This window comes from Melospiza georgiana, chromosome 10, assembly GCF_028018845.1.
Source record: "Melospiza georgiana isolate bMelGeo1 chromosome 10, bMelGeo1.pri, whole genome shotgun sequence".
In the NCBI taxonomy this organism is placed as follows: domain Eukaryota; kingdom Metazoa; phylum Chordata; class Aves; order Passeriformes; family Passerellidae; genus Melospiza; species Melospiza georgiana.
The window spans coordinates 15,048,879-15,073,048 of NC_080439.1; the positions used below are offsets into that span (position 1 = coordinate 15,048,879).

At 36.8% G+C, this 24,170-nt stretch overlaps 1 protein-coding gene across 1 annotated transcript in view; it reads left to right on the forward strand.

Moving 5' to 3' along the window:
* The window catches only part of DNER (delta/notch like EGF repeat containing), a 107,572-nt gene that overhangs the window by 43,850 nt on the left and 39,552 nt on the right, over positions 1-24,170 (forward strand). Inside the window, exons 2-4 of the mRNA XM_058031430.1 lie at positions 237-542; positions 11,053-11,147; positions 13,550-13,716. Of these exons, the coding sequence (XP_057887413.1) occupies positions 237-542; positions 11,053-11,147; positions 13,550-13,716 (568 nt within the window). The remainder of the gene's footprint in view (positions 1-236; positions 543-11,052; positions 11,148-13,549; positions 13,717-24,170) is intronic.

Here is a 24,170-nt window from a genome sequence, read left to right on the forward strand (position 1 = left end):
ATGTGGCAACAGTGAATTAGCATAAATGGTGTGAGGAAAGTAGTTAATATAATTTGTATTCTTCTTTAATCCTTTGAATTTACCTCCTTGAAGATACATCAAAGATGAGTTTGGTTCATAAATATGTTCAGAAGATGAATACAGTAGGGGGAAAGAATCCTGTTTTATGGTATTTTTAAGACCAGAAATAAATCCTTTATAATCAGTAATTGACCTATATGATATGTTTTTTCCAGTTTGTTTCAGATCCTTGTGCCAGCAACCCCTGTCTCCATGGTAACTGCAGCACCAGCGGGGATGGGTACCTGTGTGTGTGCAGCGCGGGCTTTGAGGGAGCGCGCTGCGAGCGCTCTGCCCGCGGCCCTGCGGCCTCCGCGGGCACAGAGGGCACAGAGGCCAGCCCGGCCCGGCACGGCAGCCCGGCCTCGTCCACCCTGCAGCCTGACATTGCCCTGCCCCGCTCCAGAGCCACCGTCACCTTACCCACGTGGCAGCCAAGGGCTGGACAGAGAGTTGTGGATCTCAAATGGGATGAAATCGAGGTGAGACTATTCGGTCACAGTGAAAATTCACTGACACGAAACCTTTAAAGTGGTTTTTTTGGGTTGTCATTTCTGCGTGGTTTCATGATGTCCTCATGAGAAGGCTGAAGGTGTGATCTCTGCCCCGAGTTAATATGCTGATAAAATTGAAACAAAAACCCATTTGATCCATGTTATGAGTAATGGACTTAAGCTGGCTAATGTGTTGTATTAGATATTCTTTGAAATGGGATAATATTGGTTCTTCCAGTCAATTGTGTGACAACATATCTCCAAACATCAAATAAATTTAGGAAATGCTAAAAGTTAAAGCAATTACTTTAATATATTTTTTGGTATTTGCCATTATCACATTTTGCTACATGTTTCTGCATTATTGAGACAACACAGTTGCTTGAGGATTGGAAGTGGTAGCTAATACATTACACAGGGCACAACTCTAGGGATGCAATGACAGTGGTGGAAACTTTTAAATGTTTAAATTTTAAACATTTGTTGTAACTCCAACAAACAAATCTCTGTCAAAATGTAACAATATCTGGTAAAACTACAGCTGGAAAGCACATAATGTATGATCCTTAATAAATGTGATCTTTGCTTTCTACTGTGTTGCACTCTGTGCTGTTTGTAATGCTTAAATATTTTCATAGACTGAAGTATCTGCAAAAATTAAAAAAACTATCAAGCTTAACCAAGTTATTGTTAAAGGAATGATCAGCTTAGTACCAAGTTCTATGAATAGTGAAACTTGTTGCTGAAAAAATACTTAAATTTCTGTAGGCAAGTTTTTATGACATCTTTTTCTTTTTGAGAAAGACCTTGTAATATAATTTTATTTCAGGTTATTCAGGAATAAATAGGTAAAATGTCAGTTGTGTCTTTTTTTTGAGATGTTTCAATGAGTTTGATTCTCCTGAGGTGTTTTAACATACTGCATAATGAGAAAGTAAGCAGACAGGAGTTTAATCATGGAACAAGTTTAATCATTTCATCACTCTTTTCTGGCCCAAACATATTTGTTGAAGTTTCCACTGTAAAATTTATTTAATCAATTTTATGAAAGTAGAATCAGACCATGTAAAATATATGTTTGTTGTGTTACAATTCTGATATTAGCTGAGGTAGAAGTATTTATAGGGCTGTATTCCATTTCAGTGGGAGTGCTGGTGGGCAATGTCCGGAGCGTAAAGCTTTATTTCCTGGAATTCCATCTCCCATATCTGTTATTTTACAGTAGAACATATGTCAGGCACCAAGGATGGAGTTTGGAGAGATCACTGAAGCAGAAACAAACAATGATCTGCTCTTATTACTTAGTTTAAATGCAGTCTCATCTCTGCATGGGTGGTCCATATGTCCTGATCAATTAAGGGCATGCTCTTCCCTGTTCCAGATTTCCCTGGTATGTCTTCCTCAATCTGTGGTCTGGTGTTGTATAAGGAACATTTCTGCCTGGTTTGCATTTTAGGTAGATTCAGTAAGAATTTCAGTCAGGCAGATAATTCACAAGTGTCTATTCCAGTAGCTGAAATTCACCCTTCTGCATGTCTTCTGTTACCTAAGAAATACAGATAGGTCATCAGTTGCTATTGCATGACTAACACTAGCATGGCAATTACTTGCTATCCTACTACAAAATTGCTTGTGTTGACGTGTTTTAATATACTGTGATGGGTCTTGTATTTTTGACAAGCTCTCCAGTGTGGCATAATGACCTTCTACCTTGTTCTTTGGAAGTCACAGTGAGAGAGATGATTATCTGGAACAAAGAGATTTCAGTTGCTGATTCGAGACATTGTATCTGATCTCTATTAACTGAGGAGAGTTGATTTGCCTGAAGGTCTGTGCTCCAAAGCCTCTTTAGTGGAGGTTTCAAAAGTCAAATGTGTTAATAACAAAAACTACCTTTCCTCATAGCTGTAAGATCTTTGCAAAACTTGATCATTCACTCTCTTGAAAGGAAAAGTAGCTGTAGGTTTTGTATTGCAAAAATGTTCTCTTGTGATCTTTGAGTTTCAAAGGATAACAAGTACTGATATTATGTTGTTGTTTGTTTTTATAAATCTTCCCAGAGAGTCTCTTTTCCAAATTATTCTATACTGGTAGTGGAAGTGAATTAATGTTCTTCAGACCCTATGGTCTCAGAGAGAAATTTTGCCAGACTTTTTCCAAATGGAAGCTCTCACTATCTTCAAGGATGAAGTTTCCATGAAAGCTTTTCAGGGAAATTTTGGGAACTCAAAGAATGAACACCTGAGAGAAGTAAGCTGTCTAGGAGAGGCATGATGTGTGCTTACAGTTGGACATGTTTTCTATATTCCTTGGATAGCAGGGATACATTTAGCACTGCTTGCTGGAATCAGCTGTCTCAGTAGTGTCTGTACCAGCAGGTAACACACGGATGTCTTTGGATGCAGTTTAATTTCTGAATGGTCTTCATATAAGAAATTAATCTTTTCATGATGTCCAGATTAAGGACTAAAACCATAGATCATAAGCAAGAATTTTTTCTCTCAGTTGATTTTCTTTAGTATAATATGAATTTATCTTTGTGCTTACCCATTGACAGATAATTCTTTTTCCTACTTGGGACAAGGGGTTCCCCTTGTGGAGAGATCCAGCTAACAATCCCCATTTCCCCAGTTCAATCATCTTTTGTGTTACAGTGTATAGGAGATATTTATTAGCCAGTAATGGAGGGAAAAGGAAACCATCTCATTAATCCTACTCAATTAATGGATTTAATAAAGATTTCAATGTACAAAATCAACGGTAAGAATAGCAGTACCATACTCTTTTATACAGCTTTTCATAATAGACCTGAAATTCTTTTCAAAGGAAATCAGCTGTATTATTCCCATTTTACAGACTGAGATGCTGAAGTACAGAGCAGTGGAGTGATTTGCCAGGTGTGCAGCCAGAAATTAGAATGCTGAGCATGTGAGTCCTAGTCTAACCTTCTATTTATACTGCAATTTTGTGCTCAGATTCAAGGCTTTGGAACTAATGATTAGAGGCTACAATAAACTTCTATTTCCCCTTGCAGTGGGGACAGCATTTGTTTTATGTGTGTCCTTAGTCAGTAAATTGCAAGCCTTTAGGAGAGTGGCTGAATCAGGTGTAAAATCCTGAGTGTTCCTGCTCTGTAGCAATGGCAGAATTATTCCTTAAGTATATTCTTGAAACAGGAACCTTTTAGTCTTGACTAATTTTATGTGTTGCTAAATGTTTTTGCATTTTTTTGGTCAAAGTATGATATGGGTGCAGAAGGAGGAACAGAATCTGAACAAAGCCATTTGAGATTGATAAATACAGAATAGAAACTTGATCCTTAAAAATGATATCTTAGGAAAATCTTTCACATGGAAATGGGCGCAGGTTGGAGTATAAATGCTTGTCCTCTGCTTGTTTTCTTGACATTCCCTCTTATTATTGCTGTTAAGAGCTGGAATGTGTGTAATTTTGATTTGACTTAGGACAGCTTTTCTAACTGTGTATAAGATTTGTTTTTGAAATCTCAATAATTTTTCTTTTGTTCTGAGAAAATAAATTCTACAAACACAGGAGAATGAAGGAAGCACAGATTTTGGTAGAATAATATTTGCTTTCTTCTAGGATAAATCTGTAATTTCAATAACTCTCCTACAATATTAATTTCTGGAACTTTTTGTTTATATAGAAACATAATTTTCATAGACAACTTGATGTAAATATCTCTGGAGAGCTGCTACGTTTTATTGTATTTATTTTTTAAATAAAACCCTAAATGTCTCTAAAAACTCAATATGCTTAAACAAAACTTAAGTGAATTTCATGCAAACCTCAGTTTATTATATTCCATTACTAAATCATGTTCAATAGATAGTCATAAATACTAGGTTTCCTAAAATTTAAGCTCTTTGAGACAGAAGTTATGTCAAGATATTGAAGGTCTTCTCTTCTGAAGCTATATTGGTGGGTGGGCTCAGGATTTTTGGTTATCCAGAGTTGTTTTTGAAAAGTATCTGGATTCATTTAACTGTTCCTTCAGGAATCTTCCTGTTTTGAAGTCCTAGAGAGTTCAAGGGAGAAAGAGGGAAAAAAAAAAAACCCAACCCTGATGTGTTTACTGCCTTTCAGTGTTTTGGTGTAGAAATATCTATAGCTGACTTGACAGTCTTAGGTTGAAATTTATGTCCCAGCTTATCCTCCAGTGAGCTGAGCTCATACACTGCATGCAAAGATTTGACTATGTGCAATTTTTGCTCAATGAACTTGTTTACACAGTGTTTATCTTTCTTTTCAGAACAGCTCCATAGACTCTGGAATAATAAATGACTATTAATTCTTGATGGAAGTAATCTTTGTTGAATGACTGTGCTGTGATCTAAGTAGAGGATAGGCAGCTAAGCCTCACACAGCCACTTGCTCACTGCCCCATCCAGTGAGATGGGAGAGAAAATTGGAAGGGTAAAAGTGGGAAAACTCATGGGAAGATGAAGACATTTCAGTAGTTTTAAAAAGGAGAAATAGAAAACAAGAAAGAAAAAACCTGAACAAAACAAGTAATGCAAAAAGCCCTAATTACTCACCACCAAGTAGCTGATGCCCAGTCACTCTCTGAGCAACAGCAGCTCTGGCCAAGTTCCAGCACCAGTTTCAGCTGGGATCTGCTGTCCCACTGTGTTCCCTCAGCACCTCCAGCCTGCCCCTGGTAGGGCACTCTGAGAAAGAGAAAAGGCCTTGATGCTGTGTGAACACTTCAGTGATAACTAAAATATCCCTGTTACCAACCCTGTGTTCATCACAAGTCCAAAACATGCAAGCACAGCAGCATAGCACTGTGCAGGCCATTGTGAACAAAATTAACTCCATCCCAGCCAAAACCAGTACAGACTGAATGTCAGATTTTATGAAGCTGACACTGAATTTGGTGGATGGCTTGAAACAAGAAGGCAGCTTGCTGAAATGATAATCTAGGTAATCTGTCATTGTGTAAGAGAGCCTCCTGTGCCTGCTGATGCCTGTTGGTGGGATGTTGGCATTGATAGTCTATGACAGAAAAACAAAGTTTTAATAATGTTATCTGGAGGATTGCCGTGCACTGGAAGGTGCTGGATCCTGCTGGTGCTGTGGTTGCTGACTCTACAAAGTGGCTCTTGCTCAGATGGGCAAAGAAACAGACTTCCAGCAAGAGAATTTGCTGGGTGGATGTGCAGCCTCCCTTACACCAGGTTTCAGTGCTGTGATAACTGGTAAGACTTCTTCATCTGATACTGTTTTTGGATGCAGTCTGTCAGTCTCTCCCTGGTGTTCCTCAGAGAGGCACTACTCCTACTCTAAACACTTTTGCTTTTCTCTCCCACTGGTGAGATCTGTTAGAAGTAAACCTTGATTTTCTTTCTGTTCTGGTTTTCTTTCAAGCATTGTCCCATTTGAAACTCTGAGGGTAGAACCAAGTGCAGTGATGTGGAGGTTAAGCTAAATGACACTAGATTTTTCAGCAGCAGTAGTTTTTCTGTGCTACAGGGCAAGGATACTGGAACTGCTTTTTTTTCCTTTTAGAATTTTGTTCCGAGTTCAATTTCTGTGCTAGAAATGATCCTGCTTTGTTCCTTGACATCCTGACTTTAAGAAGATAGTACTAGATCCCTCTCCTGTGGTTCTATTCCGTTGCCTTTTATTTTCCTACTTCTCTTTTCACTTTTTATTTGCCAACAGCTGTTCAAGATCTATAGTTAGGATCTAACCTGTTTTATTTCTTTCATGTATTATTTTTTCCTTACATAAGGAAGACTGCCAAAAGTGTTACATGTCTTAAAAATGAGGGATGCCTCTTGCCACACTTACAGGGTCAGAAGAGAATAAATCCTGATGGCTTTATTCTGATAAAAAAAGTAGTTGTATGTTCAGAAAAGCCAAAATTGCACGTTATGAAACTTGCTTTATTGAACTGAAATTTAATATGAAATCCCTTGGAAGAAAATCTGAAAGAACTAGCATTTACAAGACCATCCCTCATACTGCATTTGTCATGACAGTTTCTGTCCTACTCAAGAACTGAAAGGTTTTCTTTCATAATGACCATGCCAGTTTTCATGGGGTACCACCCCAGAACACAACCTTGCTTTTCTCAAAAAACTCATTTTCTCACTCCTTCCATAACATAATGTCTTGGATGAGTTTGTGTCCATCTTTTTTTTATTTAGTTCAAGAATTATGTGTGCATTCATACATTGTGTTTAATTCCAGGCTAGTTTGCCCCACTTTGCTCTGGCTGCAATACTGTGCAGAGTTGTCTGTTGCCCCACTAGGAGGTAAGAAGAGGAGAACAGCTTTTGGAGATGAAAAAACAAGAGGTTGACAAGATAGAAAATTCCCAAGGCAATATTTTGAAGGAGAACATTCTCAGAACAGGGGGGAAGTACCTGAGTCACAGGTGTCTGTGTGTGCCTGAATGTGCACACACATGCACACATACTTATTTGTGGTTAATTTGGGGATATTTTCAAAAGAAGCACTTTCACTGTGTATTGGAGAGGGGTTTAGTGAAAGCTGTGGTGTCACTGAAGTTACAATGACAATTAACAGGAAATACTTAATAGGCAGCTGGCTCATGGGCTGACTTTTCACTGACAGCCTCATAGTGTCGGTGAGGTTCAAGGCACCTCTGGGTTTCTTTCTAGTCCAAACCCTTGCTCCACGCAGGGTCAGCTAGAGCGGGTTGCTCAGGACTTTATTCAGCTGAGATTTAAGTAACTCAAAGGATGGAAGGTCCACAAGATACCTGGGCAGCCTCCTCCACTGACTGGAACTATCTGTTGGTTTTCAAAAATATTTATTAATACCTTGTTGATAGGGTAGTGAGGGCTTTCTAAGGCACATATAAATTTGGCCATCCTACTTACAAACCACTTTTAAATTTGAGGAAAGTGTGGTGCATTTTGCAAGAAGTAAAAGCTTTCTGCCATTCTATCAACTTGGGACTGAGGTACAAAAGAAATGCAAACGTATCATGGCAGCAGAATGGCTGGATTTTGCACTGTCAGGATTAGTCTGCCTGTGTTGATAAGGCCTTGTAGAATTACAAATGTCTGCTCAACTTTTTAAGAAATCTACTATGAAATTTCATATACAATAGCTATCTTCAGAGAACTAATTTCAGCACTGAGAGGCTGCATAAATGTAGATTTAGTCTGTATGCTCCTCTTCTCAGCCTTATTGAATTAAAGTCTAGTACACTTAGGAAAGTAATAAAGGCACTCACTCATGTAAAAATATTGCCTTGGGATTTATATAGGTATTTCAGCACTTGTTGGAATAAGTGTATATTTCATTATTCTGGTTTTGTTAGGCAGGAGAATATCTGCCTAACTCATGCTATTTAATTTCTTCAGAAAAGTTGCAATATGGAAGAATAGTCTATTTCTCTCTTAGGCACCAGTCCTGATTTTCTTTGCAATCTCTTCTATACCACTGCCATGGCCTGGTAAGGAAATCTAACAAATTCACTGCTGGCTTGTTAAGGCCCAGGTGGAGATTGTAGGAGTGAGAACTCTCAAGATTTCACTCTTGATTTCTCAAAAGAGAAATCTCTTTTACCTATGTAAAGTCTAAAGGCATTTGAAGGAGAAATATAGTTTTTGTATATTATGTTATCTTTTAAGAAAAATATAGCATGATTTAGATGCAAACTTGTGAAACCTTTATGTAAAGAGGAATTCTTTACTATCCAAAATTTTATATTTAATAATCTTTAAATAAGATATTGAAGAACAGTCTTGGATGTATTCTGTGTTGACATGGGAGCTTATCTTTGTAATCAGCTCCTAAACATACTTCAGACTCTGGAGGGTGCATGAAGGTTTTATTTTCTTTGGTGACTATTTTTAAAGTAGCTGCATCATTTGTGTAAATGTTTATAAGTCTGTTCCCCAAGAACCTTCTTTATGTCCTGACATTTCTGTACTATTAAATGCTTCAGGAAAAGTGTTGGATGTCATTGCAGTTATGTTATGTTTTCTTTTGATTGTCTTTAAATGACATTAGATACCTACTCTATTTGTATTTTTTACTTTAGACTAGAAATTATCTTTATTTTGTCCTCTGAAAATCATTAAAGTATATTTCCCAATGACTTCAGTTTTAAATATCTCCTACCAGTGTCCTTTATTGCTGTAATATATTGGTTGTCTTTGGCCTCATTCTTCAGTAGTACAGTTTTGCAGAGAGCTCTGTTAAGACATGAAAGAGACACACTTAAAACTCTTTATAAAAATTTCTCACAGCTGTGAAAAAACTGCAATTTGTTTCTTAATTCAGGTGTCAAAGCTGTCATTTTTTGTCTCCACAGAACTTGGCTGAAATAGGACGCTGCTGAGACAATTTTTTTCCTTATGAGAGTTACTGCTTCTTCCTATGTTTTTTTGTCTGGTTCAAGTAGCAGGGTTGTTAATATATAAAAAAATTCAAATTTCAGTTGTCATAAAATCTGGGTTTAGCATCCTGTTGGTTTAGATGTTTCTTTTTACCAGATTCTTAGAGCAGGAAGTCAGGGCCAATTACAAGTGGAGTTCCTAGAGAAATACTTTGAACATTACAGATCTCTTAATAGAAGAGTCAAAATCATGCATTTTGCCTTCACTCTTGTAATTATCTTTGCAATATTTCCTAAGTGTGCTTTTCCTGCTGAGTAATCCTAAATTCTGATGTGTTTGCAAACTAAAGTCTTTTTTTTGTTTCATTGTTTTGTTTTTTTTCATTTTATGAAGGTTAAATCTCAGATCTTGTTCTGTAGCCACTTTGTTCAGCTCTTGCTTATATGATTCTATTATTTTTATTCCAGTTGCAAAGATATCAATACCTTTTACTTAAAAAACTTCCATTATTAAACAGTAAGGTAAATGAAATGCTTACATTACAATTTCCCCCATGTCCTAAATTGTAAAACTATAGAAATACTATAAAAAGGAGTGTGTTATAGATGTAGTATGAGACTGTATGAGAATAGAGGTACTTATTTCTTTTTCCCCTTTGTTCCAATAGGCATGCAGATTCTCAAAGAAAAAAAGTTTAAATGTTGGCCAATATAAAAGGAAGAGTGTTAGCCAAACTAATTTTGGATGCATTGTACTTTGACTGTTAGTTCCATACTTTTGACTTCTGAGATTTAAAAGTTGTAATGGATATGTTATAATTTTTCAAAATTAATTTGAAAAAATACAATAAAATTGCAACTTGCTTTATTTTCGTGAACTATATGTATTCATATTGTATAGATCAGGGAATTCAACAATGAATTGAGTAATCTAGACACTGGGAAATCATTCACTTGGGAAATGTGAATACTGAGTATTTGTCTTGCCTGAGTCAAGATAAGTGTCCTAAAAATTATTACTTGCATCATATTCTCGACTTCTGTTCATGTATTATTTACATGTGTTTCATTACATTCATGTAATATTTAAAGTTTCAATTGTATTTAAATTTACAAATTTTATTCTGGCTTTTGCTTTGATGTAAGATTAATTCATGGAAGTGTGTCAGGTTGCATATTTGTATTTTCAGATTAAGGTTGATGTAAAAAGTTTGAAAAACATTCTCTGTGGCTGAAAGAATAGCATTTCAAACTGCCTAGAATTTTGAAGATTAAACTGATATGTTGGTTTTTTTTCCAATGTGACATTTCATAGGCAAGTTGATGAAGATACATGAAAAGTTATTTTAAACTTCTGATGATATTAAGTGATAGACTCAATTATGCCACATAAAGTATTCCTTATTTGAAATAAATGTACTCTTGTAAAGACTAATAATTTTCACACTATCTTAAGGAAATTACTGCTATGAAGATCTGAATAATTAAGGAGTCTCTGTGGTTCCTGTGTTGCATGACACTGTGTATGGTGTCTGGATGTAGTTAATGTAATAAATTATTTTTTTGCCTACCAGGCATCACTGGATTTGGCAAATGCATACTTTTGTCTCACTGTGATCATAATTTTTTTTTCCATCTGAAACTACTGTTTCTCCAGGCAATTTTTACTTGGAAAGAAGAGTAATGGGCCAGTGGGAGAGTGTTTTTCAAAGGAAAAGTCTGTTTGGAAAAAAAACCCCATATATCAATATGGTAGAAAGGCAATGTCTGTATTTGTTAGTATAAATCCTTCAGTATTGCATAGATTAATGATGAACTATTTCTTGGATGTAGCAAATATTAGAACATCATTTATTATTCTAAAGGACCAGAAAACTATTCATATTTTTCTAAATATGTTAACTTTTAAAGGAAGAGGCCTTTAGAAGTTCAGCCTTTTCTGCAGGAGCTTTTTATTAAAACAAAACCCTGAAAGGATGGTTTTGTGAATTTTCAGCACCTCTTTTGGCAGCATTAAGGTTTCAGTGAATGTTCCTGAGGATTGTTAGAAGATGACTGCTAGACTATTAGTGTCATTTGTAAAAAAAAAAAATCTTTCATGTTTTTAGTCAGATTTTATGGTTTATTGTTAAATGAAGTTATTTTTCTTTTCAGATAACCCCAGATGTGGCTTGTGGAAATGCCAGTTCCAATACTTCTGCTGGAGGCCGGCTTATCTCCTTTGAAGTTCCACAGAATACATCAATAAAGTGAGAATATTCTTATATGTGATGAAATACAAAAGCACTTTTATTTTCATTTGACTGGATATTTTAGAAAACAGTTTTTCAGATAGGCAAATTTGTCAAATGACTAAAGGATAATGAGAGAATTCAGACAGACTTCAAGCATGTAGCAAAGCCATGATAGCTCTTTGCTTGGCATAATTTCTCCCACATCTTTAGTGTTTTAGAAGATGTAAGCATGTAAGCTGTCTCTGGGCCATCATAATGCATTAGAAATTAGGGCAGATGTGTTGAAGATGTCAGTTTGGAGAAGATATGACTTAGTGCAGTGAACACACTTTTTCCCTCTTTAATCTCAGGATGAACTTGCTGATAGAAAGTGTTATTGTTGACTATATAAGTGCATGTATTTTGTGCATTTGTATTTGGTTTCCGGGTTATTGCTTTGGGTGTCCCCATTAGCTGTGAAATCTTTGTGTATGTCCTAAAAAACTTTTCTCAAAAAATCTGAATTTATTCTGCTATTCACTTTTCAAAATCATGCTTTTTGGATAAATGCTTGTTTTGTTTTGTTTAATTAACAGAACCTGACTTCCTAGAAAGATCTGATTCTGTCACTGGGATGAGGCATTTTCTTATTGGAAATTTTATTAAAAAAAAAAAAATCTGCCAACGTAGTTCTCTGGCTCACAGCTTTGCTGCAATTTTAGACTTACATTTTCCCAAAATAGCCTACTTTTCTCATACTGTCATCTCATCTTTCAGAATCCCATGTTTCTGTTAAAAAAGGCCATGCTCACAGGAAAAAACAAAGTGATGCAAGCAGACAAGCTGCAGACAGTTTGGAGCAGTAACTGTTAAACGTGGGGGCCGTCCCACCCTTCCCACGGGCTTTGAATTGTGCTCATTCATGAGCCTTGAGCCCAAGTCAGGAGCAGATCTGGGAGCGTGGATGCCCTGGCTGGCTGCAGTCTGAAAGCAAACAAGTGGCTTTTCTTGGAATCAGGAAAAAGCCAGCATTTGTGGATTCTAAAGTTGTATTTAAGAGCCTTGATGGAGAAACTCAGTTTTAAAGGAGGTTGCAGAGTACACAGTTGGTTTTGGTAATTTTTACATTGTATATATTTAGTAGAGTTTTATGCCTGAGTAGATTAGTGCAAGTCAGGATCAATTTTTATTTCATTTACTATCTTAAAGGCACAAGTAACTTACCTGATTAAATGGCTGTCTCTGAAAGGGGAGTAATTTCAGTTCAGTAAGTTGATTTAGTTTTGATTGTCATATGAGACCTAAACTGTAAAACTAGTTGCTATCCTGTTCTAAAAGTGAGACGTTGAACTTTTGTAATAGCAATTGGGGTTGTTCTTAAAGACGGTGCAAATACTGTAAAAAATTTGCTTCTTATGACACCTAGTTGCAAGATTTTTTCAATGTCTGTTGCACTTTGGTTTTCTTGTTTTGAAGTCAAATAACAAGTGACCAGGGATAAACTGCCTTTGTTTTTAGCAGAATTGAATCTATTTCAGTACAGAATATTGTGGAACAGAGCTTCATCTCTAGGTATTTGAAGGTCTGTTTACAGCAGGAGAGAATTACCAGTTTTTAGCAGTTGGATGCAGTTATGTTTATATTTCTGGAGGTTTGTTCAAACTCATTTTGGATTCCTTCATAGGAAATTAATGTAAATACTTGGGACCTTACCAGAAATATGACAGATTTTTATTGTTTCATTATGGAGGTGAGTAGGAAAAGCAGTGCCCTGTGAGTACAGATACTGGCATAATGTAGCTCCCTAATGGAGCCGACAGAGTGGATGCAGCAGTAGACTTTCTATCCTATCTGTCAATATTCGGGAAGGCACCATGGGCTCAGTGACCTTGGGAGCATTACATGACTCATTTGATTTACAAGAATAAACTGTCCTGAATCTTCGATCTGGTGTGTCAGACAAATGAGGATTTCTAGCAGGATCTGTCTCCTGGTATTGAGTGAACATTGAATGTTCTTCAGTAAACAGCAGGGCTGGGTGTACTTCAGCTGCCGAAAATAATGGCACTGTAGGATGGAGGTAATACTCAAAAAGACATAATTAAAAAAACTGAATAAGGATCCCTCTTAAGGATATACCTCACTATTATGTGGTATTTATCTAAAACTCTTCTTGGGTATTAGGATGGTGACCTTCAAGTATCAGAAATTGGGACTCTGTGTGATTTAATCTGCTATTACATAAACTATTATGCAAATCTTACAGCTGAAGCATTTTTAAGTTCTGTGGACATGCTCAAGACATTCAGGATTTTTCCTAATTCCATACTTGCTAGATTTAGGTTTCCCATCTTTGTTAAGGATCATTTCTACAGTGATGTACTTCTTAATTACACCGACTTTCTCAGTGTAAATTTTCTCATCATTTCTTTTCTTAGAATAAGGCAAGATGCTACTGCTTCTCTCATTCTGCTGTGGAAGGTCACAAGCACTGGATTTAAACAGTGTTCACTTATTGATGGCAGAAGTGTCACTCTTCTCCAGGCACTGGGTGGACTTGTCCTTTCTGAAGAAATGCTTGCATTAGGCAACAACTACTTTATTGGTGAGTAACATGCTGACTTTCTGTCCATCACCTCTAGGTGACAGCTGATGGTTTGCTCAGCATTTAGGGGAACAAAGGACTAATTCCTTTAAGTGCTGAAAGATCCTAATGGGATATTGGGACCATGTTTCAGACATTGGTTCATTCAAACCAGACAAGAGCTACTCTAAATTCTTACCCAGTGGGCACCTCTCACTTTAAAATCTACACAGTCGTTTTTGTCTGATACCTTGAGATGATGCAAGTTATTTTATATGTTCTAATTTAATAAACTTTTGGCAAATGCTGCAGTATATAATTGAATGCTTGAGGTGTTTCTTTGTCAGGGATTGTGTCATGGGATGCTTTGTGAAGAAGCTTAAGCCTGTAGACAGGAAAATTGAAAAAATACATTACAAGATCAGATTTCCTATTACATTTTAACAGTGTTTAATTGCACAGCTTTTTTATCTTGTAGTGTTGTCTCTGTGACTATGGAGCCTTAGAAATATATTATTTGTTTCACTCAGCAATTAAATGTTAAGCATCTTTGTGGAAGGAGTATAATGAAAATAGCCTGATACATTATTTTTAAGGGTATGGGAAATAACACAGATTTAAAGCTATATTTTTGCATAGACACAATAGACTTAATTAAATTGAGATTTCTGGGCAGATGTTTTATTATACCAATGACATGAAACCAAAATAATTGTAATAAAAGTACTTATTGTTATCTGCTTGAAAGCATGCATATTTTTAAAGGAACTATAAGCTGCTACAATTGTTATTTGAAAACTTACCATGCTAATAAATGTAAAATTAAAAACATTCTGATGTGGAAACATGGTGAAAAATTCCAAGTTCATAGCCAATACAGAAAATCCTAAATACAGAAGTAGTACCTTGTTCTCTCCTTTTTCAGCTATCACTTTCCAAAGATACTGCTTGAAGGTTGTTAGTAGAATAATTTATTTCTTATCATCAGTGGTTTCCATTAGTGATGTTTATTTCCTTCAAATAATTTTCCACTTTCTTTTAATATTATTATTCTTTATAAGAGACTTAGTTTTAGGCTTTTTTCCCCTGCTTTTAATCTTATTTTGCATTTAATTTATCAGAGTTAAAGCCTTCCTCTCATGTGTCTGGAATAAATTTTTGAATTTGCTTTTTGGTAGTTAATGTATGATAAAAGTATCCTGAAGACAGGATAATTGGTAGCTTTTATGCAGTGGTGAAAATGCCCAAAGGCACAGCTTGGTCTGAGCTCCTAAGCCGAGAGCCCAGCTTGCTCTGTGAAAGCTCCACTTGGCTGTACAATCCATAAAGCATAGGCTATTGATTTAGATAACTAAAATATGTATTGTGTTACTCTTTTATAGCTTTTCTTGTCCTCTCATTTCTATAGCTGAATTTGTCACTGGGATTCTTTGAATTTTTTATTGTGTGCTGGATGATGTGAGGTGAAAACGTACCTTTTCCTAGATGAACATAACACAAGGTTGAATTCACAAAAATGGCTTATTTTGTGCAGTACAAGTATTCTGAGACCTCTTGCTTTACTTCCATGTGGTTTTCAATACTTTCTTTGGTTTTTCATTTCCTGATAGTGAAGTTCTTGGTAAAATTTTCCAGCTGCTGAAACTAAGGCATGAATTTTTTAGTTTAAGAAAGAGCCTCTGAATTTCCTTCTCAGTTGTACGGAAATATTCTGCTTACTTCCCATCATCAGTTTTTGTCCAATGAAGTGGAGGTCTGGGGTGATTTACTTAAAAAGTAACTCAGTTATTTGGTGTGAAAATGAATTTTGTATTCACTCAACTGAAATCCATAATTGTGCCAAGACTTGTAGAAAAATAATTTGATCTTTACTTCAGATTTGATCCAGATGTGTGGAAGAGGTCTGTCAATTTGACGTGCCTGGCAAGTTTTTAATCATTTAGCTTTCAATAAGTCACTTGAATAAAGTTTTTCTTATAGACAAATTTCCATGTCTCTTGATAGACATGAAAAACTTATTCAAAGGTACAAAAAGTTAAAGTGAGTGATTTTATATTAAAAAACCAATAATGTTGCCAGTGCTTTTGTTGATGTTATTTAAGCTAGAATGATATGAGGAGGCCACAAGATGGTGTAGGTTTCTGTAAGCAATCACACAGTAAAGCTGTAGACCATGTCAGTTGATACATTTACTTTATATAATTTCCTCCTCCTTCCCCAACTCTTTTTCTGTTTATTCAAGTGTAATTTTAAAGGTTTCTTCTCTTAATTAGTTAATTTTGTATGAGGGCACTTTTTTAGGCTTGTAAAAAATTTCTGAATAGAACTGTAAAAGAAAAATGAGGAAGATATGAGTGAGTTTTTTGGTTTGACTTTTTTGTGTGTGTGTCTCTTTTTGATCTACATCCTTTTTGAGTCATTTCTCACTGTGTTCCTTCCAAGTTTTGTTACTCAGCAAGGTACTTTAATTGCCTCTTGCAATTCTTTCTGAATAAGTTATTAATATCAAAGATAAAACATTTAGGGAAATATTATTTGTTTTGTGTTACCTTGTGGTGACACAAGTTTAAAGTTGTTTGTACAAGATTGAAAAGACTCAGAAGTCAGCAGTAATGTGCTGATTTGCTGATCATGTGGTTCAGGGCACAGTGTCTAGAGGTTGGGAAGAATGCTGTTTTTGAGATCTAAAAATAGACCCTGTCAGCACAGAGCTGTTCACCCCAGAGACAGTACCTGCACTGTGTGAGAATGAAGGGGAGAGCACAGCACAGCTCACCCAAAAAGAGCACTCTGTGTTCTCTGATGGGGTTTATAAAATGGCTGCTGCATCTGCAAACAGCCTCTTGCAGGGCAGGACAGAGAGATGGTGCTGTGATTATGCAGCAGGATTATGTGGATTAATTACAGCACTGACCTGGCTGTGGCCAGCAGCAGGCTGCCTTGCACATTCTGTAGCACATTCCCTCCATGTTTTGCTCAGGGGATTTTTAACAAGTTTCTCTAAGATTTGCTACTACACACATGCCAGTCTTCTAAACTAATTTTTTATGTTTTATTAGAGAGTGTACCTATTAGCCAGGGGGGAAGAAAATCCCAGTATGGCTCAGGCTTTGAAGTGAGCAGGTGAGTTGTGGGGATTTGAGTAGGATGAAGCACATGGCCCAAGCCGAGGTGCTGGTGGCTTTCAGTGCCAGGTGACTCCAGACAGAGGTGGTGATGAGGTGGTTGGTCTGTAGGACAGGCCAGGTGAGCTGTTCCTCTCTGCTCATGGTTTGCAGGAGCAATGTTTCTTTTCAAACCAAGATTTTAAAAAAGGGTGTTTAATCAAGAGCATTTCTGAACAGGAAATGTTTTTAGTGTCTATTCTGTGGAGTGCTCTAGGTGGGCATCAAGATTGGCCAAAGAAATTGGCCAAAAAGAGAAGCAGGAGGAATTTAATAGTGTCTTAAAAGAAGAGATGGAAATTAAGGGTTCAACATTAAAAACATTATTGAAGTAAAAGGCAGGCTTTCCATTAATTAGACTTATAGATTCATACTCTCTGTCCCAATGTTCTTTGAAGTTAATGAGTGATTCCTGCATTAACTATTTATGATATTTATAAAATGTCTCATCAGTATTTGTTTTATTTCTGGATCTTCATATATTCATGCTAGCAGTAATGGTAGTAGAATTTTTGAAAATGAGTTAACTGCAAAACTTTACATAGTTAGAGTCATACACCTATTCTTCATTGCAATATATCTCGAAAAATTGAAATCAGATGAAATACATTTTACAAGTCTGAAAAAGTGAGATAAGAGGTCCCTGATGCACCATCAGCTGGTGGAGGAGTCTTTCGGAAGTTTTCATGAATGCTAATAAGTTACAGCTAAGGATCTCTGGGGTGAGTTGAAATTGCTGCTTATTATATGTTTTGGGAGGAATCTAATCTACCCAGCACTGTGCAGTCCTCTCTTTCAGGGAATAATACACTGGATTTTGGAACATGTATATATTTTTCTATACTAGATTGTTGCAAATGCAGAAGATTTACTGAATTGATTAAATAATAGCTGTCTTGAGAAAAAAATTATGCATTAACATTTTTCTTTAAAAAATAAAAAAGGGCTTTGAAGGACATTCTTAGCTTGTGTGGCATCTCCCACAAAAATCCTTTATGATTTGTTGCATGCATCTCTTTTATCCAAGCATGCTATCACGCGGTGACTGAGAACTGGAACATTAATTTTGAGAACGTAGTTTGCTGTCAAAATACTGAAAAAACCAAATCCAATGTAGACTAAAAGCATTAAAGCATTTCCTTTTTTTTAATGCTCACATTTTAGAAGTTTTACAGTGATTGTACACCATCTGCTTCTTCATGAGTCAGTTAATTTACCCTGGTGCTAAATTAATATACCTGTTTACTAAGGCAACAGCTCTGCCCTTCAGGTGTATCCAAGGTACACCTGTGGCTGGCAGACTTGCAGGCAGGCAGGTCTAATTTCACACAGTTTCCAGTCTGTTTGGAAAACTGGTATATATCCACCTGTGTGGCTGTACAGATAGCAGAACATATTTAACAGTCCAGTTAACAGCTAGGACACAAAACAACCAGAGCTGCTCTCTAATGAATTTGGAGATTGAGTAATAATTCATTGAATCACAGAATATGCTGAGTTGGAAGGGACTGACCAGGATCATCCAACTCCTGGCCCTGCACAAGGCACCCAAAGAATCCCACCCTGTGCCTGAAAGCACACGTGAACTCTGTCAGACTTCGTGCTGTGACCACTGCCCTGGGCAGCCTGTTCTGTGCCCAACACCCTCTGGATGATAAATCTTTTCCAAATATCTGACCTAAGCCTCCCCTGACAGCTTCATACCATTTTCCTTTTCATACCAATACAAAACGGCATATTATTTGATTATTGTATGTTTATTACTTAGTTTTAAGAAGTGTTTATCTGGAGGTTTTGGGCATAATGAAGAAGGTGGAGCTGGCACTGCTGACTCTGTGCATGCAACCTATTTCCTTTCTTTCTCCTAACAACATTAAAAAATGAAATTATGTTTTCAGGTCATTATCATGGCTGTTAGGATATTGTCTCTGTTGAAAAAAGATCATCTTCTTATCAGCTTTCATGATAAAATGTTGGTAAAATTTATCTTCTGCCTCAGTGTGCCCAGAGCTGAAGCAGTAATGATGGGAGCTTCTTCAGAAAAACACTAAAACAAACAGCTGGGCATTAGTATTTTGCTTCCATTTTCCCATAGGTAATATGATAGAAAATCTGTATATAATTGTAAAAATAATGCTAGTAAGTAGCTTGAAACTACTTGCTTTTAGACTTTGTGCTTTATTTAGCACTTCCATGAGCTGCTTAAGCAGCTGCTTACAACGCAGCTTCTATGAGATGTTGCTACATTTGCTTTTTAGCTTATTGTCTGCTTATAAAATCAAAGGAAGACATTTATAAGCAAAATGGCTATTTCTCAGATAAGCCCTTGCAGATAATAAGGTAGAAAGTTTAACATTTAATATGAATTAATATTTTTATCTGTACAGAAAGTAAGTCCTCCAGCACAACCTTTGAATTATAATGTTTATTTTCATCACAGCAAACAGAAACTGATGTAGACTTGTCAGTTGACATTGCTTGGCATGTCATCTGGTGTTCTCCAAGATGCCCAGCCTTTTAGATCAATACAATATAATTAGCTGCTTTAAACTATAATTGTCAAGTATTTAAAAAATATTTCCTTAAATAAAATTGGTCGCTGTACAAACTCACTTGAAAATAGGTGCTCTAGCATCTTTGTGATGAGATGAAGAGTACTGATGCCATTCAAATGCCAACACCTCTAAGGCAGCTTGCTTGAATTCTACAAAACTTTTTGATGTTTGGCTTAAAAAGGAAAATTAATGCTTGGCTTCTGATGCACAAAATATCTGCTGCTTTTTAATAAATATGGGAGCCATATGGTTCTATGTCAGGAAGGATAGTATTTTTCAATCCAAAATGCTATCCTGCCTTTCAAATGCAACAAAGTATTTTCTATTCTAACTCTGCCCTGAGCAGTTATTTGGTCTTCTGTTGTTCTTTGATTATTCATCGGGTTTCCCTGCAAGACTTTAACATGCATTAAGGAGTAGTCACCACCAATATTTGTGCAGTTATATTGAACAGGCAAAATGAAACAGTGTAAAAATACTATGTGAAATAAAAATAATAGAGAGAGAGATTTTGAAACAAGTTGGTCTTTTCTAACTCTTGTCTGGAAATAAGATTTTAGATTAGGAGGCAAATTGTAGCTGGGGTTTTGAGATGTGGTTATTATTGTTACAGGCCTCTAAAACAGGCACACATTTCTGTCTAAAGACAGCAGTTTGCTGCATCTTGAAATTGTTTTCACTTAAGCAAAAAATTAAATAGGACAATTTTATTTCATAATAGGACATGTGTGAATTGAATTCACTGAAAGCCACGTAATCAAGTTACTCTAGCTTTAACAAGTTGCCATGTCTCAGCTGGGCATCTGTGTGAGCTCCCAGTCCAGGGCATATTGCAGTCGTTTGACTTAACCCTCTTTCACTCTGGACCTAATTAAATCTCCGTGCCCTGCGCATGCTGTGGGGATGTGCAGAGCCCCTGTCCGTGCGTGCGGCTGCTCTGCTCCTTTGTGCAAGGCGGCCTCGCTGGGGGGAGTTGCTGATGACTGCTCCAGTGAGTGGGGTTCTCAATTTGAAGTGTGTAATGTGCCTGGAAGGGCCCTATTGTCTGCAGATTTGAGCATTGTGTTCAACAGAACATTTCCCTGGGGTTTTGGGCACAGGAGCTAACCTTGCAGAAAATGGCCTTTTGGTTAGCAATAGCAGCAGCAGCAAAGTGTGAACGGTAAGAAAAGCGTAGTGAAGTGTTAATTTCAATGATTTATTTTAAAAGATGGTCTTTCAGCATTCAGCTGAAATCCAAACCATTCTGAAGAATGCTTTGGCCTATATAAAAAAGGGTATCTTTGTAAGTATGATAAAATAAATACCCTGTCCTTTGTGATCAAGTTGCATGCATCTCATCTCACATGTAAGTAGATGTAAACATCAGAGTAGTTACTATTTTCATACATTGTATTATGTTTTAAGCTAGCATTTAAATAAGTTTAGAGTAATCTTTATTAAATTAGTAAATTATTAAAAATTAATTTCTATTAACATCTATTTCTAGCAAGTAATAGTGGGAAATTATTTTTCTAGTCTGTCTTGGAGGTTCATCTACTCAAATTTGTAATGTTTGGTGAAATACCTTTTGTTTGTTTCTCTAATTTTAAGATTCCTTTTTCTTCAAATATGACTTCTGTGACCAATTTGCAAACAAGATCAATACATTTATTTTAAGTTGATCACATGGTTGTTTGCATGATAAGATCTTGGACATACTGCTTAACCTGATCCATGGAATATGGATACCAGTGCATAACTGGTACATTTTCTCACCAGTGTGAGACACATTTTAATAATGCTTGTAAAATGCATTGAGATCTTCAGCTGGTAGTGTAACATGCTGTAATGTGTATTTAAAAGTAGGGTAGCCACTAATAGAGCCTCTCAGTTGAACCAGTCCCTAGAGATATATCCTGGCCAACCTTGTCATCCCATCTTCTGCAGCTCCCCTTAGTGCAGTCCCAGCTGTGTCACTTGTATTCCACCACACTTAACTGCATTTGCCAAGTGTGGAATCAGAGCTTCTAGTGGTCTACATTTGGGCCCAAAATAGTTCTGTGCCAGCTTGGCAACTTGGCTGAAATGCTGACAAATAAAGATACACTGGGAAATTGTGATACAGGAAATCTTTTAGAAGAATAGTCTTGTCACTCTTTGCTGGGCTTTCACCATTACTGTGAAAGCAGAGTCCTTGAAGCTGGGGGAGAAGGTCACAAAAAGCTACTGCCACAGCTCCTTAATAAGCTGAATGCAAGTGGCCTTGTAAGAGGAAGTGCACTCCTGCTAGCTGACTCTTTCATAATTCTGTCATGGGGTTTGGTCCAGGTAAGTTATTAAGTTGGACAATTGTTTAAGTAACAGTGAAATTCAGAAATTGACATTTGTTATAGAGGAAATGTAGTGGAATGTGGGACTTTGCTATGCTAAGTGAATTAAACTATTTTGCTCAGTTCATAAATATATTTTTACTACCAGTCCTGCAAAACTGAGCTCCAGCTTGAAAGGCAAGCTGTGTAATGTTTCTTCTCAAAGTTTTGGTAATAATTTTCTGACACCCAAATTTTGCTTTCTCTTACACCAGTATAACACTATCATTGTCAATCTGCCTCTGGTAGAACTGCAGGATTGTTACTGAGGATGTAACTTGAACAGCAGCACTCTTACCTTTTAGTGGTTATACTTGAGAAGAGAGTGTTTGATTGTAGGAGCCCAGGCTGTTTTTATTGTTGGTAGCAAAGGAAGAAAGCAGATCCATCTAAAACTGACTGTGACTATGAATGCGACTTGGAGAAGACAATGAATGTGATGAGGTGGTTTTCAGTCACCTCCCAGGGAAAATTCTTTAAATTCCTCTTTCACATGAGCTTGTAAAAAATATTTGAAATAGTTCTTGAACTGATTCTCATTAGAATCTGTATATACTTTCAAAAGCAGTATCTGACCAAGGCTTCTGTGAATAAAGCACAGTAAACATGCTGATCTATATAGAATTTGGGAGAGTTGTGCCACCTATAAATAGTGCTATTTGTGGACAAAATAGCAATTTTGCTATTGCAGCTGTATTTTTGTATCCCCAGATGCTGTGTTGCCTAGCAGCATCGTTAGAGAGTGATCTCAGATGTTCTGTACGGTGCTGATGGCGCTGATGTACTGCATCAAAGATTGCAAATGGCATTGATTACCTGTTCCTCACTTCTCATTTTCTTATGTATGATAATCATCCTGAGGCAAACTAGGAAAGGATTCCTGACCCATTTTTCCTATTCTGTAGCACAGTATTGGTGTCAGGGTAGTGAGGGGATTGGTAGGCCTTAATGACCCTGAGTATCAGTGTCATGGAGAGGGGGGGTAAATGTTTGTCCATTTGTAAATCAAAAGCAGGCCTCTACTACTTTAACATGTCAAGGTAAATTTGCAGAATTGAGTGCATCATGAGAACATCTGGTCATGCTTTTTCATTTGTTAGGTCTCTAGAATGAGTTGGACATGGCTTGTATGAACAAGAGAAGGATTGAGCTTGCTTGGATTTGATTGATGGAAAACTGTTTGAGATTGTGATATACAGTGCCATAAGAGGGAAATCGGTTCGTATAGTTAAAGTAAATATCCAACTTCATGCTTAGATCCAAGAAGGCACTCTGAAGCATGGTGGGTGATTAGTACAGACCTCTGTTTTCATAATAATTTTCATGGTATTGAATGTTAGCTATATCACATGACATGGACGTGAAATAGTCTTTGGATAAAATTTGGACAGCAAACATTTTAGGAGGAAGAACTAGAATTCATTCCTTTTTTTTTTTTTTTTTTTTCCTGGTGGGTACTGTAATAAAAATAGAGTTCTCTTTCTTTCCTAGCTTCCTTTTTTCAAGTATTCTTATGTCTGCAAAGTTCAATGGCCATTAAAAGGAGGTTCAGCATATTGACCACTCTTGTTTAGCTTGCTGGATAATGTTTTCTTTTGTGGGGGAGAGATGTCTTCAAACAGAAAATTCCTCTGGACTCTTTTACACTTTAGGTTATTTCTATGACTTTCCATCATCTGTGGATGAACTATCAGATATACTTAGGTAGCTTCTCTCCTGGACCAGTAAAGTTTATAAAAGATGCTCATTCTGCTCTGAAACAGCAGTGTTTTCTCTAGAAGCTGAAATCTGATCTGGAAGTATCACAGCTTGGCTGTGTTACTGCATGACAAGAACTGAAGATATGGTGCAGGCACACCAAGTACTGCTGCTTTGATCCTGAAGGACTGATATGATCTGTTTTTCTTCCGTTTAACGATATCTCAGTTTCCCATTTTCCAAATAATGAATAGCTGACTGTACTGTACATGGGGAATGGGGTGGAGAATCTACATCACCTTATTCTGGGGCCCTTTTTAGTTTTCCTACCATCTTGACTTACCAATGCCCTTGGTGCAAGGGCTGCTTGCTGTGCAGGGGAGCTGTAGGCACTTAGTGTCTTTGAGAACTTCACTGCTTTGCAAAATGTTGAAGTTGGCTACTGACCCCAAAAGCTTTTGGTGTGGGAAAGTGTTGAGAGAGAAAAAGAGAACAGATGGAAACTGATAGACATCCCACTGCTGTCTCATTTCCTTGGGAAACCAGGCTAAAAATAAGTTGAAAACTTGAGGACTGATATTTTGTTGTGAGTGCCCAATCCTGCCTTGGCAGTCATTCTCACTCATCCAAGAAACCTTTAGGTGAACTCAAAGATCTACTCTTCTGTGAACTGGAACTAAAAGGATAATCTACTGTTTCAACCAAAG